General features: G+C 44.5%; 1 protein-coding gene across 1 annotated transcript in view; it reads right to left on the bottom strand.

The window, feature by feature from the left end:
• Positions 1–22,655, bottom strand: part of mtx2 (metaxin 2) — a 105,305-nt gene that overhangs the window by 66,057 nt on the left and 16,593 nt on the right. The window contains exons 2-3 of the mRNA XM_068035488.1: positions 20,478–20,525; positions 19,674–19,720 (exon numbers count right to left, since the gene is read on the bottom strand). Coding sequence (XP_067891589.1) covers positions 19,674–19,720; positions 20,478–20,525 — 95 coding nt within the window. The remainder of the gene's footprint in view (positions 1–19,673; positions 19,721–20,477; positions 20,526–22,655) is intronic.

The raw sequence follows: 22,655 nt of genomic DNA, 5'->3' as shown, positions 1-22,655 counted from the left end.
TGAGTAGCTGAAGGTTCAGGCAGAGAACAGTTGGCAGGAGACCCCACAACAGTGCAGCAAGCTAGGACTGCAGACAGGACCCCAGGAGGTGTTGAAAATCTGAGTACAGCAGGCAAATTGCCAGGTGGGTGGAGCTTTCAACGAATCTGGCAGTGGGTCGAAAAATTTGAAAAGTCACCACAACCATTAATGCATGAGTTTTCCCCGGGGGTGTTTTGCTATTTGGGTGGGGCCTAAGCCACAAAGAGTGGGAAGAGGTCCAGCACAAAGTAAAAAGGCTGGTTATGGCAGCTGCCAGTACTGCAAGCTGAAGTTCTCTGCAGAAAAAAGGTACTGCTCAGTTTAAAAAGTCTGCGTAAACAAAGAAAGTTGTCACGTCACAGTTTTAAAAAAATGATGAGCTGGGTAAACAAAAAAAGCAGCTTTTATCTCACTCTTAAAGTGGCAGGCCTGCAGAAAACAAATCTGTCTAAAGAAGAAAAAAAGTGTGCCTGGTAAAAGAAAACCTGTGAAAAGTCCTACATTTATATAAAAAAAAGCAGGATAATCTAGAAAATGGCTTTCAGGTATCTAGTTATGGATTGGAAGGTATCAGACATAGCTTCAAGTTTAAACTGTTTCAACAGCAGATGGAACTGTGTTTCCTGGATCAAGAAGTGAGCAAATCAGAGAGACAAGCTGTAAAAATCAAGATCGCTCTGGCAATGACAGCCTGTAATTAATCACCAAATCAGAATTGTCAGCTGAGGATCAGAAGGACCCGGGCAAGCTATGGACAATCTTGGAGGAGCAATTCAAGGTAAAGGTCAATTTCGGAGTACAAAGCTTGAGCTTATGACCTACCAGCAAAGGCAGGATGAGTCCATTAACAAATTTGTTGCAAGGTGCCAAGACAAAGCTCAAAAATGCGACTTCGCATTATTAGACTGGGTTATAGCACTAGCAATTGCATCTACCCCAATAGAGGCCTTTCAAAAAGTCCTGATTGAAAAGAAGGGCACACCAAAGATGCACTACTTAATCCTGGAAGGAAATCTGAAGCCATCATGGCTGGGTGCCAACAGTTACAAATGTTGGGGGTGGCTACAACAATTGGTATGGTAACCAAGCTCAGAAGTCTGCTAAGCCTTGTGACAAATGTGACCTGTCTCACCCAATTCACAGTTGTCCAGCGTACCAGCACCAGTGCAAAACTTCTGGCATGCGAAGACGTTGGGCAAGGCAGTGCAGAAGGCCAAACTCAGATACTGTACACAGGAATGGTGGCAGATCACATGCTGAAAGAATGTCTGCAAGACAGGATGGCAAAATGCAACAAAAGGTATGCCAACACACAACAAAAGCCCAAGCAGGTACACCAAGTCAGCAGACAGATAGATTGTCAGGAAGACACAGGTGAAGAATTCACTCGTGTGAACAGCAAGCATTTCACATAGTTCATTTGAATCAACATGTCAATGCTATTACACAATCTTGAGGCATTTGTGATGATTGGGATCATATGTCCACAGAAGAGTGGCAGGCAGACGCTCAGAGCAAAAACTGACACTAGAGCAAGTGCAAATATTCTATCTGTATACTGAAGGACATGTACTTAAAGAAATGGGAATCTGTGGCATGACTCACCATGGCTCAGCTGACTGCCTACAATGGTTCTCCAATCAAGTGCATTGGAATGATAACCTTGCAGTGCTATGGGAGCTCCAAATGGCTAGCACAAATGTTTTATATTGTAGACACAACTGGATCATCTGTCGCAGGACGTCCAGTATGCCTAGGTCTACGAATTGTCACAATACATGAAGTCAGTAACACACCGAAGATGGTAGAAAATATCCAGATCGAGTGTATCGGGTCAGTCCATGTAAAGGCTGGGAGGCTTGACACAAAGAGACAATATGAATGGGAGTCTCTCCTCGGACTTCAGTTAGTTGTAGCAAGTACCCAGAGGCTAAAGGAATTGCTGGTGATGTTGCCAGACGCCATTTTTCTAAGCTTTCCAAACAAGGGAAGATGAAGGTATTGTATGACAAGCAAAGCAGGACCAGAATTAGCTTATTGCGAGTAGGACAGAAGGTCAGAGTCCTTAATCATGCGTTGGGAACTTGGTAACCTGCAGAGGTTGCTAAAATATGCGACCATCCCAGATCGTACGAGGTCCAGACATCCAATGGTGCGATTCTCAGATGGAACCAAAATCAACTGAGAGAGATGTACAACAACACTACATGTGACAACCGTGTGGCATCGTGGACATGTTCAAAGACAAAGTTTGAAGATGAATGTACAGAGGCAGAACATGCTAACCAGAGTCTCGAGTCATCAGAGTTTCAGAGGAGTCAAGATGAGCTCAGCTCTGGGAAGAGGTTTACAATAAGATTGGGACAAATAAGCAAACCACTTCTATGCTTCAGAGTGTTAAACTTGCTTACTTGTAAATAACATTTTGTTTTAATCATGTATAGTTAGGCTGAACCGCAACATCATCGTATATTGTACATATGTTTTTATCTTTGGAAAAAAGGGGGTTGTTGTGAGGTGACCTTAAGAGGCTGCAAGTGAAGGTCACTGAAGGAAGTGAAGTAACGTCACACATGACCAGGGATTGTGGGTGTAACCTGAAAAGAGTGAAACGAGTGTAGATATGCTCAGGTAGTAGCTGTGTATATAAAATATGTTCCAGTTAAGTTGTAATAAAAACCCGTGTATTCTTTGGATATTACTTGTAGTCCTGTGAATCTTACAACAGTTCACATACCAAAGGAATGTTCAATATTACAATGGGAAGACTGAAGCCACCATCTTCGGTCCCCGCCACAAACTTGCTTCCCTAGCCATTGACTCCACTCCCCTCCCTAGCAATGGTCTTGAGGTTCAACCAGACTGTTTGTAACCTTGATATCATATTTAACCCCGCGATTAGCTTCGAACAACATGTCCATGCCATCACTACAACAGTCTATTTCCACCTTTGTAACATCGCCTGACTCCACCCTGTCTCAGCTCATCTGCTACTGAAACCCTTCTTCATGCCTTTGTTACCTTTAGACTTGACTATTCCAACACACTGATGACCGGCCTCCCATTTTCTGCCCTCCATAAACCTAAGGTCATCCAAACTGTCCATGTCCTAACTTGCATCAAGTTCCATATCACCAATTACCCCTGTGCTCGCTGGCCTACATTGGCTCCTGGTTAAGCTATGTCTCGATATTAACATTCTCATCCTTGTTTTCAAATTTCGCCAAGGCCTCGCCCCTCCCTATCTCTAATTTCCTCAAGTCCTACAACCATCTTGAGATATCTGCACTCCTCCAGTTCTGGCCTCTTGAGCATCCCCGATTTTAATCATGCCATCATCCACTGCTGTGCCTTCAGCTGCTAAGGACGGAAGCTCTGGAATTCCCTCCCTAAACCCCTCTGCCTCTCTTTCCTCCTTTAAGACACTCCTTAAAACGTACGCCTTTGACCAAGCATTTGGTCATCTTCCCTAATATCTCATTGTGACTTAGTGTCATATTTTGTTTTATAATGCTGTGAAGCACCATGCTATTTTACTATGTTAAAGGCCGTATATAAGTACTGGTTGTTTTTGTTGATCTGGAGTGCACTGCTTGAAGCAGATTCAGTAATAACTTTCAAAAGAGAATTGGATAAAAGTTGAAAAGGAAAAATTTGCTGGGAAATATGGAAAAAACAGGGGAGCTAGCACAGGCACAATGGGCCAAATAGCCTCCCACAGTGCTTTATCATTCTATAATTCTACACGTTATGAGTGAGATATCATGCCACATGAGTAACAATTACCTTTGAATTACAGTATAATGGACTGGGATGCCCACCATGTTTTCCAGTTTTCTCCAAAAGGCTGTACACACTACTTTGAAAACACAGAAGTTAAAACTGTCACTTGACTCAGATATTATACAAAAACAGAATGATACAGCACATTAACCAAAGTACAAATACTTAGAAAGCAAAAAGATAGAATCAGATCACAAGGAGTTAATATTCCCTTTCAAATATATTTATTATACAATCTTCCAGGTAAAGAAGCGATTTAACTGTACGTCCTTCGATTTAGTATATGTATTCGCTGCTCACAATGCGGTCGCCTCTCAACTGGAGACACCAAACGCAGATTGGGTGACTGCTTTGCAGAACACCTCTGCTCAGCGCGAAAGCATGACCCCGAGCTTCCGGTCGCTTGCCATTTCAACACCTACCTGCCTGCCGCCACCCACCACCACCACCCCACCCCCTCACTCCCGCTCTCATGCCAACATTTCTGTCTTTAGACTGCTCCAGTGTTCCAGTGAACATCAACGCAAGCCCGAAGAGCAGCACCTGATCTTTCAATTAGGCACTCTACAGCATTGTGGACTGAACATCAAGTTCAATAACTTCAGAGCATGACTGGCCTTTCTATAAATATTTTTATTTTACTTTATTTTTTAAACTGTGTGCCTGTTTTTCATGTAGACAGAGCTGCTCATTATTCCACTATTAACACTCTCTCTGGACCAATGTTTTGTCTTTCACCACAAGCATTAACACACTCTTTGCCTTTGTCCCAGGACAGCTTCATTTAATCTCTCCTGCCCTCTGTCCCATCACACACCTTTCCTTTGTTCTCTTCCCCACCAACCACCACCCCCATCACTTGCTTAAAACATAATTTTTTTCCAATCTTTGCCAGTTCGAATGAAAGGTCACAAACCTGAAACGTTAACTCTGCTTCTCTCTCCAAAGATGCTGCCTGACCTGCTGAGTATTTCCAGAACTTTCTGTTTTTATTTCAGATTTCCAGCATCTGCAGTATTTTGCTTTTATTTATTATACAATCCTTTTGGGTGAAACAGTCTTTCAAGGGCTTCTTGGTCCAACATCATACGAGTGTGCCGGATTCCCATATCAACTTTATAGAGTTCCACTTTACAGCAACATGAACACTTAAGACGTGAGAAAAATATTCATCAATTAACTCAGTCCAAAGGTCTCGGAGTAAAGTGCCGTCAATTAATCAAGCCCAAAGGTACAATGGTGCTTACTTTGTCTAGAAGAACCCAACAAGCAGATGTTCCTACTTTGTCTAGGTTTCACTCGTCGATTACATTTATTAAGCATGATTTGATTTACATCTCTGAATCATGACTAATTTACAGATCAAATACCATGGTTTGGATCTTGCAGAGAACACAGCTTCGGTTTCCATTTTGAAATTTGCTGGTAAAAATCTGTGTCTACTTTGATTCTAGTTATTTCTAAATTGGATGACACAAAATTCAGAAATTTTCCAAATTTGACTCAGGATGAAAAATCTGATTTTATCACAATTACTCCAAAATTAATGAAAACAAAAAAAAGATACCTTGGAAAATAATTATTCTTACATGATGAGGAATTAGCACCTTAATTCACAGTTAACTGCAATTCATTTGACCTGTGAAAATTACCAAAGATGTTCTCCACACAGCAGTCATCATAAGTCACATTTTAGTTTCACATTGCTGTCACCAGTTAGAGACCTCTTGGGACACTGTTAAGGTCACATGTGAGGAGCATACTGAATGTCCATAGTTCTAATGATGCACATCTCCAGCCCAATGATATTGCTACTATTTTCTACAAGCACACATACATTTAACATAATGCCAGCAGAGGGCAAGATACATTACTTAAAAAATGGCAATGTTATTAAAACTGTAGCACTGCTCAGCATAATAAAAATGGAGTATCTAAAAGTATAGAAATTACAAAAGGAAGTTAGACTGGGTTTCACAGTGTAAAATTGGCAGGCATTCATAGTTTAGATGGATTTTGGCCTTTCCTCTGAACAGTAATTAGGGGCATATGAACAGATTCGATTTTAGCTAGTGACCTACGTCAATTTAAATAAATTCGCAGTTTCTGCTGGGATCAAAATTGCTATCAACCATGAAGTAAACTCCTTGAAGTTCAGTGAGAGGTGTTACGACCAGGTGGGAAAGGGGTCTAGAGCTTCCCTCTCAGCCTTTTCCTGGTTTGACCGTAACAGGGTTTAATTTTTAAAGCACCGTGTATTTAGCTTCCCCTCAGTAAATCCTTGTTCACTCCTCTCCAATTGTAATGGCAAAGGAACCAACCAAACAGGTTTTCTTACATTTAAACAAAAAAGGTGTAAGTTTATTAATCTTAAAATTCTAATTCAGTTTAAACTACTAAAAATGCACGACGCGACCATGCTAGCATGCATACGCGATGCACACACATGTAAAGAGACAGAAAAGGAGAAAGAATCAAAGGGAAAGGTTTGAAGCAATAGCTGGAGTTCAATTACTGTTTTTTGAGTTTGACGTAAAGTCTTTGGTTGCAGTTCGGTCTTGCCGTCTCATTGGGACCCAGTACACTCTTTCAAACTTGTTTCGATGGGTTTCTGTCTTCTTGAAATCCAGTTGCAGTATCTTCTTTTCGTGAAAGAGGGAGATGCTCTCTCCAAATTCAGTTGCAGTCTGACTTCAAACTGTTCTGTGAACACAATTCAAACCAGAGCCAGCAGGCCAGTCATGTGACTAACTCTTTTTTCTCGGGACAACCTACCGGCGAGGTTTGTGGGTTCTTTCAATCTTAGTAGACATCCTCAGCAGGGGGCCGGAATGCTGACTTGCACACATTCAATGTCTGGTGATCAAAATCCATTTGGCTAATTGAATCAGGGAGCAGTTCCATTGTCTTCTCCAGGCAACTGTCTCTTAGAATGTAAATGTTTCCAGCTACTGTCCTGTTAGAATGCAGGTGCAGCCATGTTTTCAGTCCAGTAAGAGTTTAAAATTAATGTTCCATATGACGAAATTAATATGCCTCATTCTTGGCAGGTGTGGCTTTCATCACAGAAACATGCACTCTGATTTGTTTAATTAACTTCCAATGTCAGTCAGTTGTTACCACATATTTTTTCAAATGCATTGAAAAGAAAATATTGAACTTTCCAAATATCAAAATAGAAATTCAGCTGCCAGTGGGCCTAGCACTTTGGGATTGGTCGCTTTATAAAAGAACTGCATGCTGACTATAACAAAAACCTGAAAAATAAACACCAGGTGCTGCCCTATAGCATTACAATTTGGAGGCCCAACAAGTGGCCTCAAAGAGCAGTACAGCACACGTACACTGGCATGCTTTAATGAGCTTTTGACCTCACCTGTGCTGTCAATGTCCAGACAGCCTACTCCATTTGAAGGAGGGAGGGGCACAGAGGAGGATGAAAGATCATCAAATTGGAATGTTCACTAGGTAGTTGAGCAACAAAAAGGTGGTTGGCAGCTCCCTTGGATGCAGGCAATGCGAGTTAATGAAATGGGACAAAAGTAAGCCAAGAAAATCTAGAGGAAATTCAAAGATGGATGTCCCAAAGCAAATTCAAATACTGGGGCCAATTTCATATCATATGGTAATATAAACTGTGGAATGGAAAAATTAATATTTCACATTATGCTCATCTCCTGCAGGTTTAATCTAGACACAAATATAAAGGTTTGTCAAGTTCAATAAAAAAAAATTTAAAGTTTCCTTTGCAGCTTCAGCTTACTAAAACTAAATGCAAAAATCCAAAGCTTAGTTTAGATTTTATAGTTATACTATCCATAATTGAACTACTATGTCTGTGGTTACAAGTAAAAACCACATTGCATCATTCTTCATTTCGGAGTCAGAATAAATTCTAAATTTGGTTAGTCTAATGGCTCTATTTGCATTTTAACACAAATTAAGATGCTAATTACATTAAATGCAATTGTAAACAATGTAACAAATTTCCTCGATCCTATGAATGTAATTTACCATCCAGCTACAATCATTTTCAAAATCAATCTATTTTACACTGCTATGAACTGTACAAATGCCGTAACATAATCTTATTGTTGTTCTGCATTAGCACAAATGAGGTCCAGAAGTGATAAATGAAGATACTATACATTCACCAGTAATTTTAGGATTGTTATATTTGTTTCCTCATCACTCGTAGTAAAATTTACAGGTTATGGTGTCTTAAGCATAAACACTCTGAATTAGATAAAGCAGATTCTCAAATTCAATTTAATTGCTGCATATACCGCAGGGAATGCAGCACACATTCCTGTCCTTTGAGTAGTCAATGGAGAAATCATAGAACGTACACAGTTTAACACTAAAGGTTACATTTTGTCTCCTGTCTATGCTACCTTAATGTCGGTAAAACTGGAGGCATCCTCTCTCGATTCTGACCAGCATCCGCTTGCTTCTTGGTTTTGACTCCATCAACCTCCCCAGCTGCTACCTCAAGCTAAATCTGGACGGCAAGCATTTTGGCATATTGCTCAATCCAAAATTGAGCTTTCTTCCTCCAATTTGTTGCATTACAAATGCTTCCTTGCACTTCCACCTCGATTTCCATTATTGCCTCTTCCCTGCTGAAACCCTAATCCACATCTTTTATCACTTCAAGGTGCTCTTCACTAATGCTGTCACAGTTGGAATCCCATCCCCCCACCCCTCTGTCACAAATTATAATTTATTCAGAATACCATACCCACATTTCCAGATACATGAATTGATGAACTCCCATTACCCCACCCTGGCTCCCTTGTCCCAGTGAACTAACTAAATTTCAACTCCGTTCATAGCCTCATGTCAACACATTGACAATCTCCAGCTCTGAGTGCTGCACGCAGCCTCTGCTCCTGACATCAGATTATACCTGGTTTTCCATTCTTTCCACTACACCACTGTTAACTGCTGCTTATGACTCTGCCGCCAGACACCCTCTTTTAAGTCCTTTAGCATGCTACTTCCTTCTTTCAAAATCGTTATCTTTGAATGGGCATTAATTCTTCAACATTCCTGCTTTCTCCTCCTTTTCAACATTTACTATATTTCCCCATTTTTGTAAAGTAGTTTGAGACTTTAAGAAACACGAACTACTGTATGCATAAAGAATCCAACACTAAATGCATGTAGTTATTGATTTATTTCAAACACACTTGGTTACCTTTTAACTCTGTTACAAGCAGTTTTTTTGCTGGTCATACTGGATATATGTTTAGGACTAAAAATAGGGAGGGAGGTACTTGCTTTATACTTGAAACATCCTTCTTCCATCAAATTTCCCTCCTAGTAAAATAATTTTGCCAAGCCACTGAACGTAGCAGCACCATCATATTAGTGCATTCCTAAGGCAAAAAAGAACTTGCATTTATATAGCGCCTTTCATGATCTCAGGAAATTCCAAATTCTTATACAGCCAACGCTGTAATTTTTGAAGTGTAGTATGTTGTCACTTTTGTGATGTAGCTAATACTCCATTCTACTCTTTCAGCATTTTGATATCTAAGTGACAACTTTTCCTCAAAACTTTTGTCTAAGTTCCTGTTACTGATTTAAAATTAGAAATAGCCTAGCGAGATAAATACAGTAAAGGAGTTTTAAAATCAGCAGGAGTCTGGAGTGTAGTCAGAAGAGACTGTTCCCATTTAAATATTATAATATTGGAGCAGATAAGACGACACTGGTTGAAATGAGATGCAACAGAGGTCCAGCTGTGACTTGGAACCTGTCAGCAACCACGGGATGCGAATTAACCCCTCTTCTGCCTTCTGAAGCCCCGAGCAAAGCAAGCCTACCACCATGCATATGGTGAGGACTTCAGGAATACAATTTCAGCTGAGGACTATTGAACTTACAAACTGTATTTAAATTCTATTTTTTCCAGTCTTTAATCCAAACCACCAAATCTGTTTTCCCTCTGTAATCTACTTGTGTGTGTGAGACTCTCGTGTGAATGTGTGCATGAATGTGTAGCGCATTTTTCATTGGGTTAGAGTGTTAAGAGTAATAAACTTACATCTTTCTTGGTTAAACTCAAGAAAAACTGTCTGTTTGATTCTTTTGCAATCACATTAGAGGAACAGGAGCAGACGCTCACTGAGGTGGTAAGTTCAACCACAGTGTTAAAAAAGGATAAACACTGTTGCGGTCAAATGAGAGACAGGGCGAAAGGGTAGCCTGAAACCCCCTCCTCACCTGGCCGTAACAATAGATACATTTATGGGGAAGCTGGATAGGTACATGAAAGAGAAAGGAATAGAAGAAAATGGCATTGGAGAGTACAGAAAAGATTCATGAGAATGGTTCCAGGGATGAGGAACTTCAGTTATGAAGATAGATTGGAGAAGTTGAGACTGTTTTCCTTGGAGAAGGGAAAGCAGAGAGGAGATTTGATAGAGGTATTCAAAATCATGAGGGGTCTGGACCAAGTGGATAGGGAAAAACTGTTTCCACTCGTGAAAGGGTCGAGAACGAGAGGGCACAGATTTAAAGTGATTGGCAAAAGAAGCAAAAGCGACATGAGGAAAAGCATTTTCACGCAGTGAGTGGTTAAGGTCTGGAACGCACTGCCTGAGAGTTTGATGGGGGCAGGTTCAATCGAGGCTTTCAGAACGGAACTAGACTGTTATCAGAAAAAGAATGTGTAGGGTTATAGGGCGAAGGTGGAAAAATAGCATTTGGAAAATTGCTCTTTCGAAGAGCTGTTTCAGACACGATGGGCCGAATAGCCGCCTTCTGCACTGTAACAATTTTGTAATTCTGAAATGTTGATAGGGTGAGATGAAGGAAAGAGAGAGGAACTTGGAACATGAACACTGGCCAACAATTGCCACAATTAAATACCACACAATAAAAAAGTATACCGCTGTCACCTGTTGGGCCAAATGTCTTGTTTCTGTGCTGTACAATACTACGATTTAAGTAGTTACAACTAAAGATACTCTATGTCCAGTCTGAGAAGCAAATCAACTGTGTCAAACACAGGGAGGCTGGGCAGGGAGGATTGATGCCACATGTCTGCACGTGTGGAAGAGTCAATCCCTTATGTGCACCCCAGAGCATGGCACTCACATGACAGGCTGAATCCATCTGACACACTGACTGTCACCCACCTTTTGTTGTAGCACCCCTGTTGTGCAAAGCATCATGTAGTTGTGTGTCAATATTTAACATCTGCATCCTTGCTCTTCCAGGCAAAGAGTACGCACAATGCGAGGGAGTTCTCCACGACTGAAGGAGGGGTGCCGGACCTCCGACCACTGAGCCAGGCTGCGGAAGAAGCCCTCGAAATACGTGGCGATCATGGAGGACGTCCAATTTCAGAAGTGGAGCTTGGCTTCCAGGGTGAACATTCATCTCTTTGACAAACGCAATGATTATTCAAAATATTTCCTTTGTGGACACAATGCTGTCAGATGAGTGATATGTACACCAGTGAACTTAAAACCATGCTCTTCACATTGTAACTTGCAGGGCGATGCTCCGAGGTGGCATCAGAGGCCCCAGAGAGAGCCGGCAAATCTGAGGAGACGACCTCAGAGGAAGCAGCGTCCCATGACACTCCCACACCTTCCACCAGCGCAGAGAAACTCACCACGGTGGGAATGCATTCGGCTCTGGAGTCTGGGTCACAAGCTGGTGAGACCACAACACACGCGCCCGAGCAGCTGGCTGAGGCTGAGACAGCCGAGGCCTCTGACAGTCGGAGGACTGCGGGTGGCCAGGCCCATGCTGAGCCTGAGGTTGATGATGACCCTCTGCTGTCAACAGCACAGGGCATGCTGGAGTTGCAGGAAGAGGTAAGGCAACATCTGGCAGAGATGCCACATGTCATGCGCAGCCATGAGCAGATGATGAGGGAGTCCATCCAGGACATGACATCTGCCATGTTGCGGGCAAATGAGCACATGGCTTCCTCCATGGAGAAGATGGCGACCCTCATGGAGTGCCACATCCCACAGATGCGCGCTGACCTGCAAACCATCACCTCAGCCATGAGCTGGATGCAGCAGTGGATTGACGAGAGTGGGACTGAGGCCTGGACACAGTCTCTGCACCTGGTCCTCAGGAGAGCAGCGAGGTTCCCACAAGCCTTGAGATGGAGGAGGAGAGGCAGCTGTTCATATGTGGGGTCTCCCCTCAGGGTGATTCCAATGTGGACACGAGCCCCTCAACCCCTCCACCGATAAGTCCAGCTCCAGCAGCCACAATGTCTGAGGAGACCCCTGCACTGGTGCAGGAGGCCCTCAGGCAGCCGGGGCCCTCCAGGCATCGTGCGCCCAGAGGATGACTGCCAAGTCATCCAAAGTCAAAGGCCATCCTGATCAGCAGCCTGCCTCCAGCCAAGCTGCTAGCGCACAGGTTGCACAGCGAAAGAGCACCTGCAAGTGGCGAAAAAAGACACAATGACACATATGGGTCATCACGGGTGCAAAGTATATGTTCTGTTAACTTCTCATTAAATGTGTTTATCTAACAGGTGTCTCCTTTTTACTGTGTTAATGACACATGTCAGCATGTGCTGACTATGTCTCCTCCCATGACATCATTGCTCTGGAGCAATGCCAATATGCATGATGAATGCACTGTAAGAGTGCAGTCACATGGGCAATCACTCAGTCATCTGCTGCCAGTAATAGTGGCGACACAGATGTCGGAGACTGCCTACCGGATGCAGCATGGTGATGTGAGAGATGGGGAGCATATTCTGCTCCTCAGGGATAGTGGAAGGCGTTGCCGAGCATCCCTTGTTCTTTGCTTGCCCTGTCTGCGATGCCTCCATGATCTCTGTCCTCCCATGTGTGTATGCTGCTGCTCTTCCTGTGTCCTCATCGTGCAAGCATGTCTCCTGCTCGTGTCTCTACTTTTCCTGAAAGGCGTTTCCCTCTGTTTGCAAAGTTGTGCAGAGCACGTTACACCGCAACGATGCGCGCTACCCTTTCTGGTGAGTACTGTAGGGCCCCACCTGACATGTGCAGGCAGCGGAAGCACATCTTGAGCATGCCGATGGCCTGCTCGATGGTAGCTCATATTGAGCCCTGGCAGGTGTTGTATCTCTTCTCTGCATCGCTGGCAGTGTTTCTCACCGGCGTCAGGAGCCATGTCTGCAAGGGGTAGCTTCTTGGGGTCAAGATGCGTCTCATTCATCCTTCCAACGCCTCTCTGAACATCTGCAGCCGCCTCTGACACTGGTGATCCGACATGTGCAGGTATGTCACATGGGGCCTGCAGAGCCGCGGTCTTCTCTGGCATCGAAAGCGCCTTGGTGACTGCTGCTGCTCGCTTCCATGAGCTTCCACTTGGGCTGTGCCTGCCTGTTGGTTCGACCTCCAGCTGATAAGGCTCCTCACAACACTTGGATCAAGAGAGACAGGATGGACCAGCCCCATCTGAATGCTGCAGGTGCCTTCAGTGGATCAATGGCACCTCTCAGGGCAGACAGTGATGTACACTGGTGCTTCAGCAGCATTCCACCATCCCCTATATGGTATGACATCGCCCATACTAGCTTTGCATGAAAGCAGAGCAGCACGAACATGGTCATGTTGCTAACGTCACGAGGATACAACCATCGGCCACATGATCTTCGACCCCAGACCATTTTTGGACCAAACACCACACAGACGGGGTCGTGGAGTGCCATTGCTCCCCGCTCCTCCAAACAGCGTTGACAGAGAGCAGGGTCATCCCCCTTCACCACCACGCCAAACGCTAGCGTGCACAGAGTGACCCCCTTTATGGTTAAAAGGCACGGGCCCCTCCCTTCTTTCATGCAGAGTTCTGTCCCGCGGGAGATGGCTCGGAGAGCATCTGCAGCGCACTGTCAGCAATGCTGGTACCGGCGCACGAGGATGTCGCTCACCTCCCGAAGGACGCGGAGGAGATTTCCAGGCGTCAATGGTGGGAACAGAGGAAATGGCTTATTACCTGCACCCCCTCTCTCCCCCCCTCTTCCCCTTCCCAGCTCCACACTCTCAGTTCAGTTCAGCTCACCAAACCCCCCCACACCCCCTCCCCCCTCACAACCCCATCCCAGCGCCCCCCCCGCCCCATCTTCCCCCTGCACCCCCTTCCCGTGCAGCCCCCCCTACCCCCTTACAGCCCCCTTCCCAGCTCCCCCTCGCACCCCCATCCCTCCACCCCTCCCCCTTGCACCCCCTCCTCCCACCGGCATCATCCTACACTTGTGTCGGGGCCCTAACAACCCCACTGCCTTGTGGGCATCTCGGGAGAGACCAAGGCTAAGGGAGTAAACTCTAACAGATAATCCAGAGCGGAACCCCGTAGGCGGTCATGTATCACCTTTGGCATGTTTCCGGCAGTTCCTGCAGCCATACCGGTGCCAAACGTCGTGCTCTGCATTCCTTTGGACCCCACCAGAAAGGCCGAGAGGGGGGTTTTGACGATTGGGCAACACAACCTCCACACATTCGCCCAGGCATGCGCCATGGAGGGGTCACTCCATAGTTGCCTCACAGCGACTGAAACAACACAGAAGGCAGCAGTTACGGGTTATAAGTCCAGCTAAATTGGCGTAGAGATTGGGCGCCACGGGTTGTCTTTGTCGGTGGGAGAGGTCATCGCACCTCACTGGACAGCTACCGCCCGCCTCAAACCGGGCAGCCCCCGGTCAATAAGGTTCTGTCCCGCCACAGTCCACCTGCTTCAATGGGTGCTTGGAGCTAAGGGTCATTGCCCGAAAGGTGGACTGCAACACCGCACCAAACAACATGAAAAAAGGAAAGAAGGTACCAGCCCTTCGCTTTGCAAGCTGGAACGTCAGAACTGTGTGTCCTGGCCTGTCGGAAGATCTTACACAAATCAACGATTCTCGGAAGACCGCCATCATTAACAACGAGCTCAGTAGACTCAATGTAGACATTGCAACACTTCAGGAGACACGCCTCCCCGCGAGTGGATCTCTAGCAGAGCAAGACTACACCTTCTTCTGGCAGGGCAGGGATCCTGAAGAACCAAGACAGCATGGAGTGGGCTTCGCCATCAGAAACTCATTGCTCAGCATGAGAGAGCCTCCCTCAAATGGCTCGGAACGCATACTGTCCATCCGACTGCTCACCTCCTCTGGTCCAGTACACCTACTCAGCATCGATGCTCCAACACTCTGCTCCCCACCTGAAGCTAAAGACCAGTTCTACGAGGAACTCCAGATCATTAGCAGCATCCCCAACACCGAACACCTGTTCCTACTGGGGAACTTTAATGCCAGGGTTGGGGCCGACCATGACTCATTGCCCTCCTGCCTTGGGCGTTATGGCGTTGGAAGGATGAATGAGAACGGGCAGAGACTGCTTGAGTTGTGTACCTATCATAACCTCTGCATCACCAACTCATTCTTTCACACCAAACCCTGTCACCAGGTTTCATGGAGGCACCCAAGATCGCGTCGTTGGCACCAGCTAGACCTCATCGTCACAAGGCGAGCCTCCTTAAACAGTGTTCAAATCACACGCAGCTTCCACAGTGCGGACTGCGACACCGACCACTCCCTGGTGTGCAGCAAGGTTAGACAAAGACCAAAGAAGTAGCATCATTCCAAGCAGAAGGGCCACCCGCGCATCAACACGAGCAGAATTTCTCATCCACAGCTGTTACAAAAATTTCTAAATTCACTTGTAACAGCCCTTCAAAACACTCCCACAGGGGATGCTGAGACCATGTGGGCCCACATCAGAGATGCCATCTATGAGTCAGCTTTGACCACCTACGGCAAACGTGCAAAGAGAAATGCAGACTGGTTTCAATCTCATAACAAAGAGCTGGAACCTGTCATAGCCGCTAAGCGCACTGCACTGCTGAACTGCAAGAAAGTCTCCAGCGAGTTAACATCCGTGGCACTTAAAGCAGCCAGAAGCACTGCACAAAGATCAGCCAGGCGCTGCGCAAAGGACTACTGGCAACACCTATGCAGTCATATTCAGCTGGCCTCAGACACCAGAAACATCAGAGGAATGTATGATGGCATTAAGAGATCTGTATCGTCAGATACAGGAGAAATGCCACGAACAACAGATGCCCCTCTACATTGCTTTCATTGATCTCACCAAAGCCTTTGACCTCATCAGCAGAAGTGGTCTCTTCGGACTACTAGAAAAGATTGGATGTCCACCAAAGCTACTAAGTATCATCACCTCATTCCATGACAATATGAAAGGCACAATTCAACATGGTGGCTCATCAAAGCCCTTTCCTATCCTGAGTGGCGTGAAACAGGGCTGTGTTCTCGCACCCACACTCTTTGGGATTTTCTTCTCCCTGCTGCTTTCACATGCGTTCAAGTCTTCTGAAGAAGGAACTTTCCTCCACACAAGATCAGGGGGCAGGTTGTTCAACCTTGCCTGTCTAAGAGCGAAGTCCAAAGTACGGAAAGTCCTCATCAGGAAACTCCTCTTTGCTGACGATGCTGCTTTAACATCTCACACTGAAGTGTGCCTGCAGAGTCTCATGGATAGGTTTGCGGCTGCCTGCAATGAATTTGGCCTAACCATCGGCCTCAAGAAAACGAACATCATGGGGCAGGACGTCAGAAATGCTCCATCCATCAATATTGGCGACCACACTCTGGAAGTGGTTCAAGTGTTCACCTACCTAGGCTCAACTATCACCAGTAACCTGTCTCTCGATGCAGAAATCAACAAGCGCATGGGAAAGGCTTCCACTGCTATGTCCAGACTAGCCAAGAGAGTGTGGGAAAATGGCGCACTGACACGGAACACAAAAGTCCGAGTGTATCAAGCCTGTGTCCTCAGTACCTTGCTCTATGGCAGCGAGGCCTGGACAACGTATGTCAGCCAAGAGCAACGTCTCAATTCATTCCATCTTCTCTGCCTCCGGAGAATACTTGGCATCAGGTGGCAGGACCGTATCTCCAACATAGAAGTCCTCGAGGCGGCCAACATCCCCAGCTTATACACACTACTGAGTCAGCGGCGCCTGAGATGGCTTGGCCATGTGAGCCGCATGGAAGATGGCAGGATCCCCAAGGACACATTGTACAGCGAGCTCGCCACTGGTATCAGACCCACCGGCCGTCCATGTCTCTGCTTCAAAGACGTCTGCAAACACGACATGAAGTCCTGTGACATTGATCACAAGTCGTGGGAGTCAGTTGCCAGCGTTAGCCAGAGCTGGCGGGCAGTCATAAAGGCGGGGCTAAAGTGTGGCGAGTCGAAGAGACTTAGCAGTTGGCAGGAAAAAAGACAAAAGCGCAAGGGGAGAGCCAACTGTGTAACAGCCCCAACAAACAAATTTTTCTGCAGCACCTGTGGAAGAGCCTGTCACTCTAGAATTGGCCTTTATAGCCACTCCAGGCGCTGCTCCACACACCACTGACCACCTCCAGGCGCTTACCCATTGTCTCTCGAGATGAGGAGGCCAAAGAATAAAAATATGTCCCAGTCATTGGAGACCCTCACCCACCCACCTTCGCCTGCCTCAAGGACTGACACTTTGTTGCCACCAGCTTTTCATGGACGTGAACGTGACAGCACATGACTGCCGCTCATCGAATAAAGACTGAAACCTGCTGTCTGAATTGCTGCGGCCTGCATATTAATGCATGGTAAGTAGCTATATACATATTTTAATGCGGGTCACGTCGCTGAGCGGCGGGCAGCTGCCACGAGGCTTCACCGCCACCGAGATTGGTATGGGGACGCCTCCGTTCTTACCTTCATTGCCTCCCTGCCACCGTTCCCGGCATCGGAGGGCCTTTAAACTCCAGCCCATAGGGTTTTATTTTGTTTGTAGAGATCCCTAGTGAAGAACCAATACCATCTAAAATTCATGGGCACTTCTGAGTTTTGCACAGCACGTAAATAAAAGAAGCTGTAACTCTTAAAGAATATCAGTAAAAATGGAAACTTTTTGCTAAAGCCCAGAATACAATGAACAAGTTCATTGTTTTTTTCAATTTAGGAATGCTAAAGGAGTCGTTGATAGTCAGGTGTTACACATCCTACTGACAAAGTAATTTCTGAGGATCTTTAATTTTTTTATTGCAAAACTGCAACCTTGTGAAAACGTCAATATGCAACACCAATTCATATATTTGAAATGTATGAATTTTTTAAAAATCATGCTGATCTATAGCAGGAAAACAAGTTTAGAGACAAGTGAGATGATTGAACTTAAGTAGAAACCCTAAGAAAATCTGAAGCAACTGTATAATAAAAATTGTATAAACAGGCAACTATATGAGTTGCAAAATAAAGAAAACACAATGGTATTTTTCAAATCATCCACAACATAAAATGGCTATTTGGCCCATTGTGTCTGTGCCGACTCTTTGAAAGAGCTATCCAATTAATCGACTCCCTTCTCTTTCCTCATAGTCCTGCAAATATTTCCTTTTCAAGGATATATCCAATTCCCTTTTGAAAGTTACTGAATCAGCTTCCACCACCCTTTCAGACAGGGAGGGCTGGATTGTATGCACCTGCTGCTGAGGCAGCAGCGGATGAAAAAAATGCTGTGGGCCGCATGCCACCATGATCTTCCGCACACCTGCCCACAATAATATGCCGGTCGGGCCGCACCCCCTTCCCACCCCCACAACAATCACGTGCAGGGGGCGGGGTCTCCTATGCCGGCAATGGCATCAGCTGCCTGTGCGCAAGCACTGGCGCCATTTTTAAAGCCCTGCCGACTAATTAAAAAATTTTCAAGTTATACCCTCTTCTCTACTGATTAAAAATCTGCCGCCCCTTTCCCACCCCCAATAACAATAAAATTCATTATTTGTCCTCTGCCCCCCCACAAAGCAATTACCTTCCACACTTGACCTTCCCTTCCCGCCCCCGACCAACCCCTGCCCCAAACTGAACAAAATGCACAGGTCACCCCTTCCCCCCATCCCCTACACTAATGATGTAAATATGACACACCCCCCACGCCACGCACTAAAAATCTTCAGCTTCCCTCCTTGTCACCACTACAGCGCCTGCTTTCCTCAGACGGGAAAATGAAGGCGCGTGAGAGCTGGCTGCCACTCAGTAGATCATGGCCCAACAGTAAGATTGGAGTCAATTTTATTTAAATGTCGGCAGTCTGCTAATTTGAATATTTTAATCCAGATCCCGTTGCCCTGCAGCGGGGGGGGGCCACCACGGAACCTCACCGCCGCTGGGAAGAAAGAGCCCAGCCCTCCTGTCTTTGGGCTCCGTGGCGGCCGCTTCCGAAATGTTCTTCCTCCTCCCCCAGCACAGACATCAGGAGCTTTGTAAAATCCCGGCCTGAATTTCAGCTCATAACGATTCTGCCTAAAAAGAAAATCTCATCTTCCCTCTGGTTCATTTAATTAAGCCTATATGGAAAAAAATGGGAAAGTTGACAAAAATATTAAATTATATATGTCAGACCTGCCAAACAAATAACCTACCCCAAAAGATCAGCACAAATTTGCCACAATTAGATACCCCACAATAAAATAGTATACCACTGTCATCTAGCAGTGACCATCAATATTCTATGAACCTTCCTTTCTATAAAAGCTATTCCACAACTTTTAGGGGCCAACAATATTTAATGAACAAAAGAGAGCTGTAGTATACTGTACAATGTTCAAATTTGAGATCATCTTTCTTTCCAATTGATCCTGAGATCACTTCTTACTGCTGTGCATTCATTTTCTCAAACATTCCTCTGCAAATTGAACAAGTTTTTAAATGCAAACAAGTTTTAATGAGTTACATATAAGTTGTCATATCAGGTACTATTTTAACAATGTATTTGGTTTTCTTTCAAACTGAAAAGGTTTTGCATCTAATCTGGTTAGTTGACTTTTAATACCAAGAACATCATGCTTATATTCCTACCTGAACAGCAAGACACGAAGCATTGTCTGACAGCAAAATCTGTTTCCCTGCATAATGAGAGGACAAAAGTCATTTGGAAGGTAATTTTATCACCTGAATCAGACCATAAGTACACCACAATCTTTTTGCATTGCTTATTTAAAACGAGAAAAGTCTCCAATATTGTTCTAAAAAGCTGTTTGAAGCTAATGTTATAAAACATTTCAGTCTGTCAGAAGAAAGAAAGATGACAAGTTCACTGCAATAAAAATTCCTTGGTTTAGAGGACTGGGGCAGCAACCCATTAGTCTTCATTACTTTGCAGTCTTCTGACAACTGGAGCAGGCTGCTGTGCCCCAAATGGGGGCCATAACATGAGCTGATGATATATGAAGAGCTGCTAAAAGAAACCTGAACTGTCTCTGCCAATGTGAAGCATTTTAAGTTTTTTTTTTAATGAGAGCCGTATTTGCCATAATATTTAAATAACTGATAGACCTACAAATAATTTCCCAACTGTTGGTAAACCTATCAATAGGTTCTCCAAGCATATCATTTTACACCTAGCTGCTTACATCAGCTGATATAATGGCTCAATAATAAATCATGAAGGTTAGATTTCATGAATGACTTGTTTATGTTGACAGACAGATGTCAGTAAAACCTCTTAATAGGATGAAATAGTACCAAGTATTAAAACTTTCCACTACATGTCCTGAATTTTTTATTAAACAATGCAGTTAATGGCAAAAAAGTGAGCCATTTACTGTGCTTGTATTGCAGTACAAATAATTATAAGATTTAATTCCAAAATGCAATGCCTACCCTTCAATGGTTGATATAGTGTTGCATTTTCTGGCCAAGGTTCTGCAGCTGTGAAAACACAACATACTAAATAAATACACTAAATGAAATATACAAGCATAGAGACCTATTTCTGAATTTAAAACAGTAGAGCTAATTTCTGAGGAGAATTATCTCCATCTCTTCGATACAATAGCATGCCACAAGCCACATCTACTATGCTCCTGAATCCTAACTGTACACTATAATACAAGACTGCAGTCACTGAAAAGGAATCTGATAAGACAAATTGAAGAAACAAAGATGATTTCCTAAATATAGCAATCATGTTTTTGTTTTTGTCTTAGTACCTCATATTTGATGTTTTCTAGCAATGAGCTTATTCATTTGACATAACACTAACAGTTTGATGTCAACGATGAAGAAAGTTAACCCATTCACTAGACTGCCATTGTAACATATCTTTAGATCCTTGACTCATTCTGCACTACTCCAAAGTGAAATAATCAGACATATTCTGAGACGAGAATTGTTAGTTGGTGGCAAAATTGAGAAGAAACTTTAATAACGAACAATTTCAACAATCTGAATGTAATATTTGAGTTATAAATGGCTTAGATAAAAGCATAAAGAACTATATATCTAAGTTTGCTGACATCGCTAAGTTAAATGGCACAGTAAATAGTGTTGGTAGGAGTAGAAAGCTGCAAAGGGACATTGATAGATTAAGTGAGTGGACAAAATTGTGGCAGATGGAGTTCAATGTGGAAAAGGGTGCAGTCACCCGCTTTGGACTCAAAATAGATCAGTGTATTTTTTAAATGCCGAAAGGTTTGGAACTGTGGATGAGCTGAGATCTAGTGGTGCAAGCACAGAGATCACTAGACGCTAGTGGTTGGGCACAAAAAATAATTTGAAAAGGGTAGCGGAATGCTGGACTTCTTCTAAAGCGAGCTGGAAAAAGAGGGGTAAAAATTATGTTATATACAGAGCTCTGGCAAAACCCCGTCTGGAATAGTGCATTCAGTTCTGGCACTGCACCTCTGGAAGGAAGTACTTGGCAGGTTCACAGAGTCACAGACTTATACAGCACAGAAACAGGTCCTTCAGCCCATCATGCCCATACTGGCCATCAAGCACCTATCTATTCTAATCTCATTTTCCAGCCCTTGGCCTGTAGCCTTGTATGCTATGGCGTTTCAAGTGCTCATCGAAATACTTCTTAAATGTTGTGAGGGTTCCTGCCTCTACCACCCCTTCAGGCAATGTGTTACAGATTCCAACCACCCTCTGGGTAAAAAATGTTTCCCTCAAATACCCTCTAAGCTTCCTGCCCCTTACCTTAAATCTACTCCCCCTGGTTATTGACACCTCTGCTAAGGGAAAACTTTTCTTCCTATCTATGCCCCTCATAATTTTGTATACCTCAATCAGGTCCCCCCTCAGCCTTCTCTGCTCTAAGGCAAACAACCCTAGCCTATCCAGTCTCTCTTCATAGCAGAAATGCTCCAGCCCAGGCAACATCCTGGTGAATCTCCTCTGCACCCTCTCCACATCCTTCCTACAGTGCGGCAACCAGAACTGTACACAGTACTCCAGCTGTGGCCTAACTAGCATTTTATACAGCTCCATCATAACCTCCCTGCTCTTATATTCTATGCCTCGGCTAATAAAGACAAGTATCCCATATGCCTTCCTAACCATCTTATCTACCTGTGATGCTGCCTTCAGTAATCCTTGGACAAGTACACCAAGGTCCCTCTGATCCTCTATATTTCCTAGCGTCCTACCATCCATTGCATATTCCGTTGCCTTGTTAGTCCTCCCAAAATGCATCACCTCGCACTTCTCAGTATTAAATTCCATCTGCCACTGCTCTGCTGATCTTACCAGCCCATCTATATTGTCCTGTAATCTAAGGCTTTCTTCCTCACTATTTACGACACCACCAATTTTCGTGTCATCTGCGAACTTACTGATCATACCTCATATTCACGACTAAATCATTAATGTACACTACAAAAGCAATGGTCCCAGCACCGATCCCTGCAGTACACCACTGGTCACAGGCTTCCAATCGCAAAAACAACACTTGACCATCACCCTCTGCTTCCTGCCACTAGGCCAATTGTGGATCCAATTTGCCAAATTGCCCTGGATCCCATGGGCTCTTACCTTCTTGACCAATCGCCCATGGGG

Source organism: Heterodontus francisci, chromosome 7 (assembly GCF_036365525.1).
Source record: "Heterodontus francisci isolate sHetFra1 chromosome 7, sHetFra1.hap1, whole genome shotgun sequence".
Lineage (NCBI taxonomy): Eukaryota > Metazoa > Chordata > Chondrichthyes > Heterodontiformes > Heterodontidae > Heterodontus > Heterodontus francisci.
Note: the sequence above shows the minus strand (reverse complement) of the source record. Positions and strands in the feature narration are given on the sequence as shown.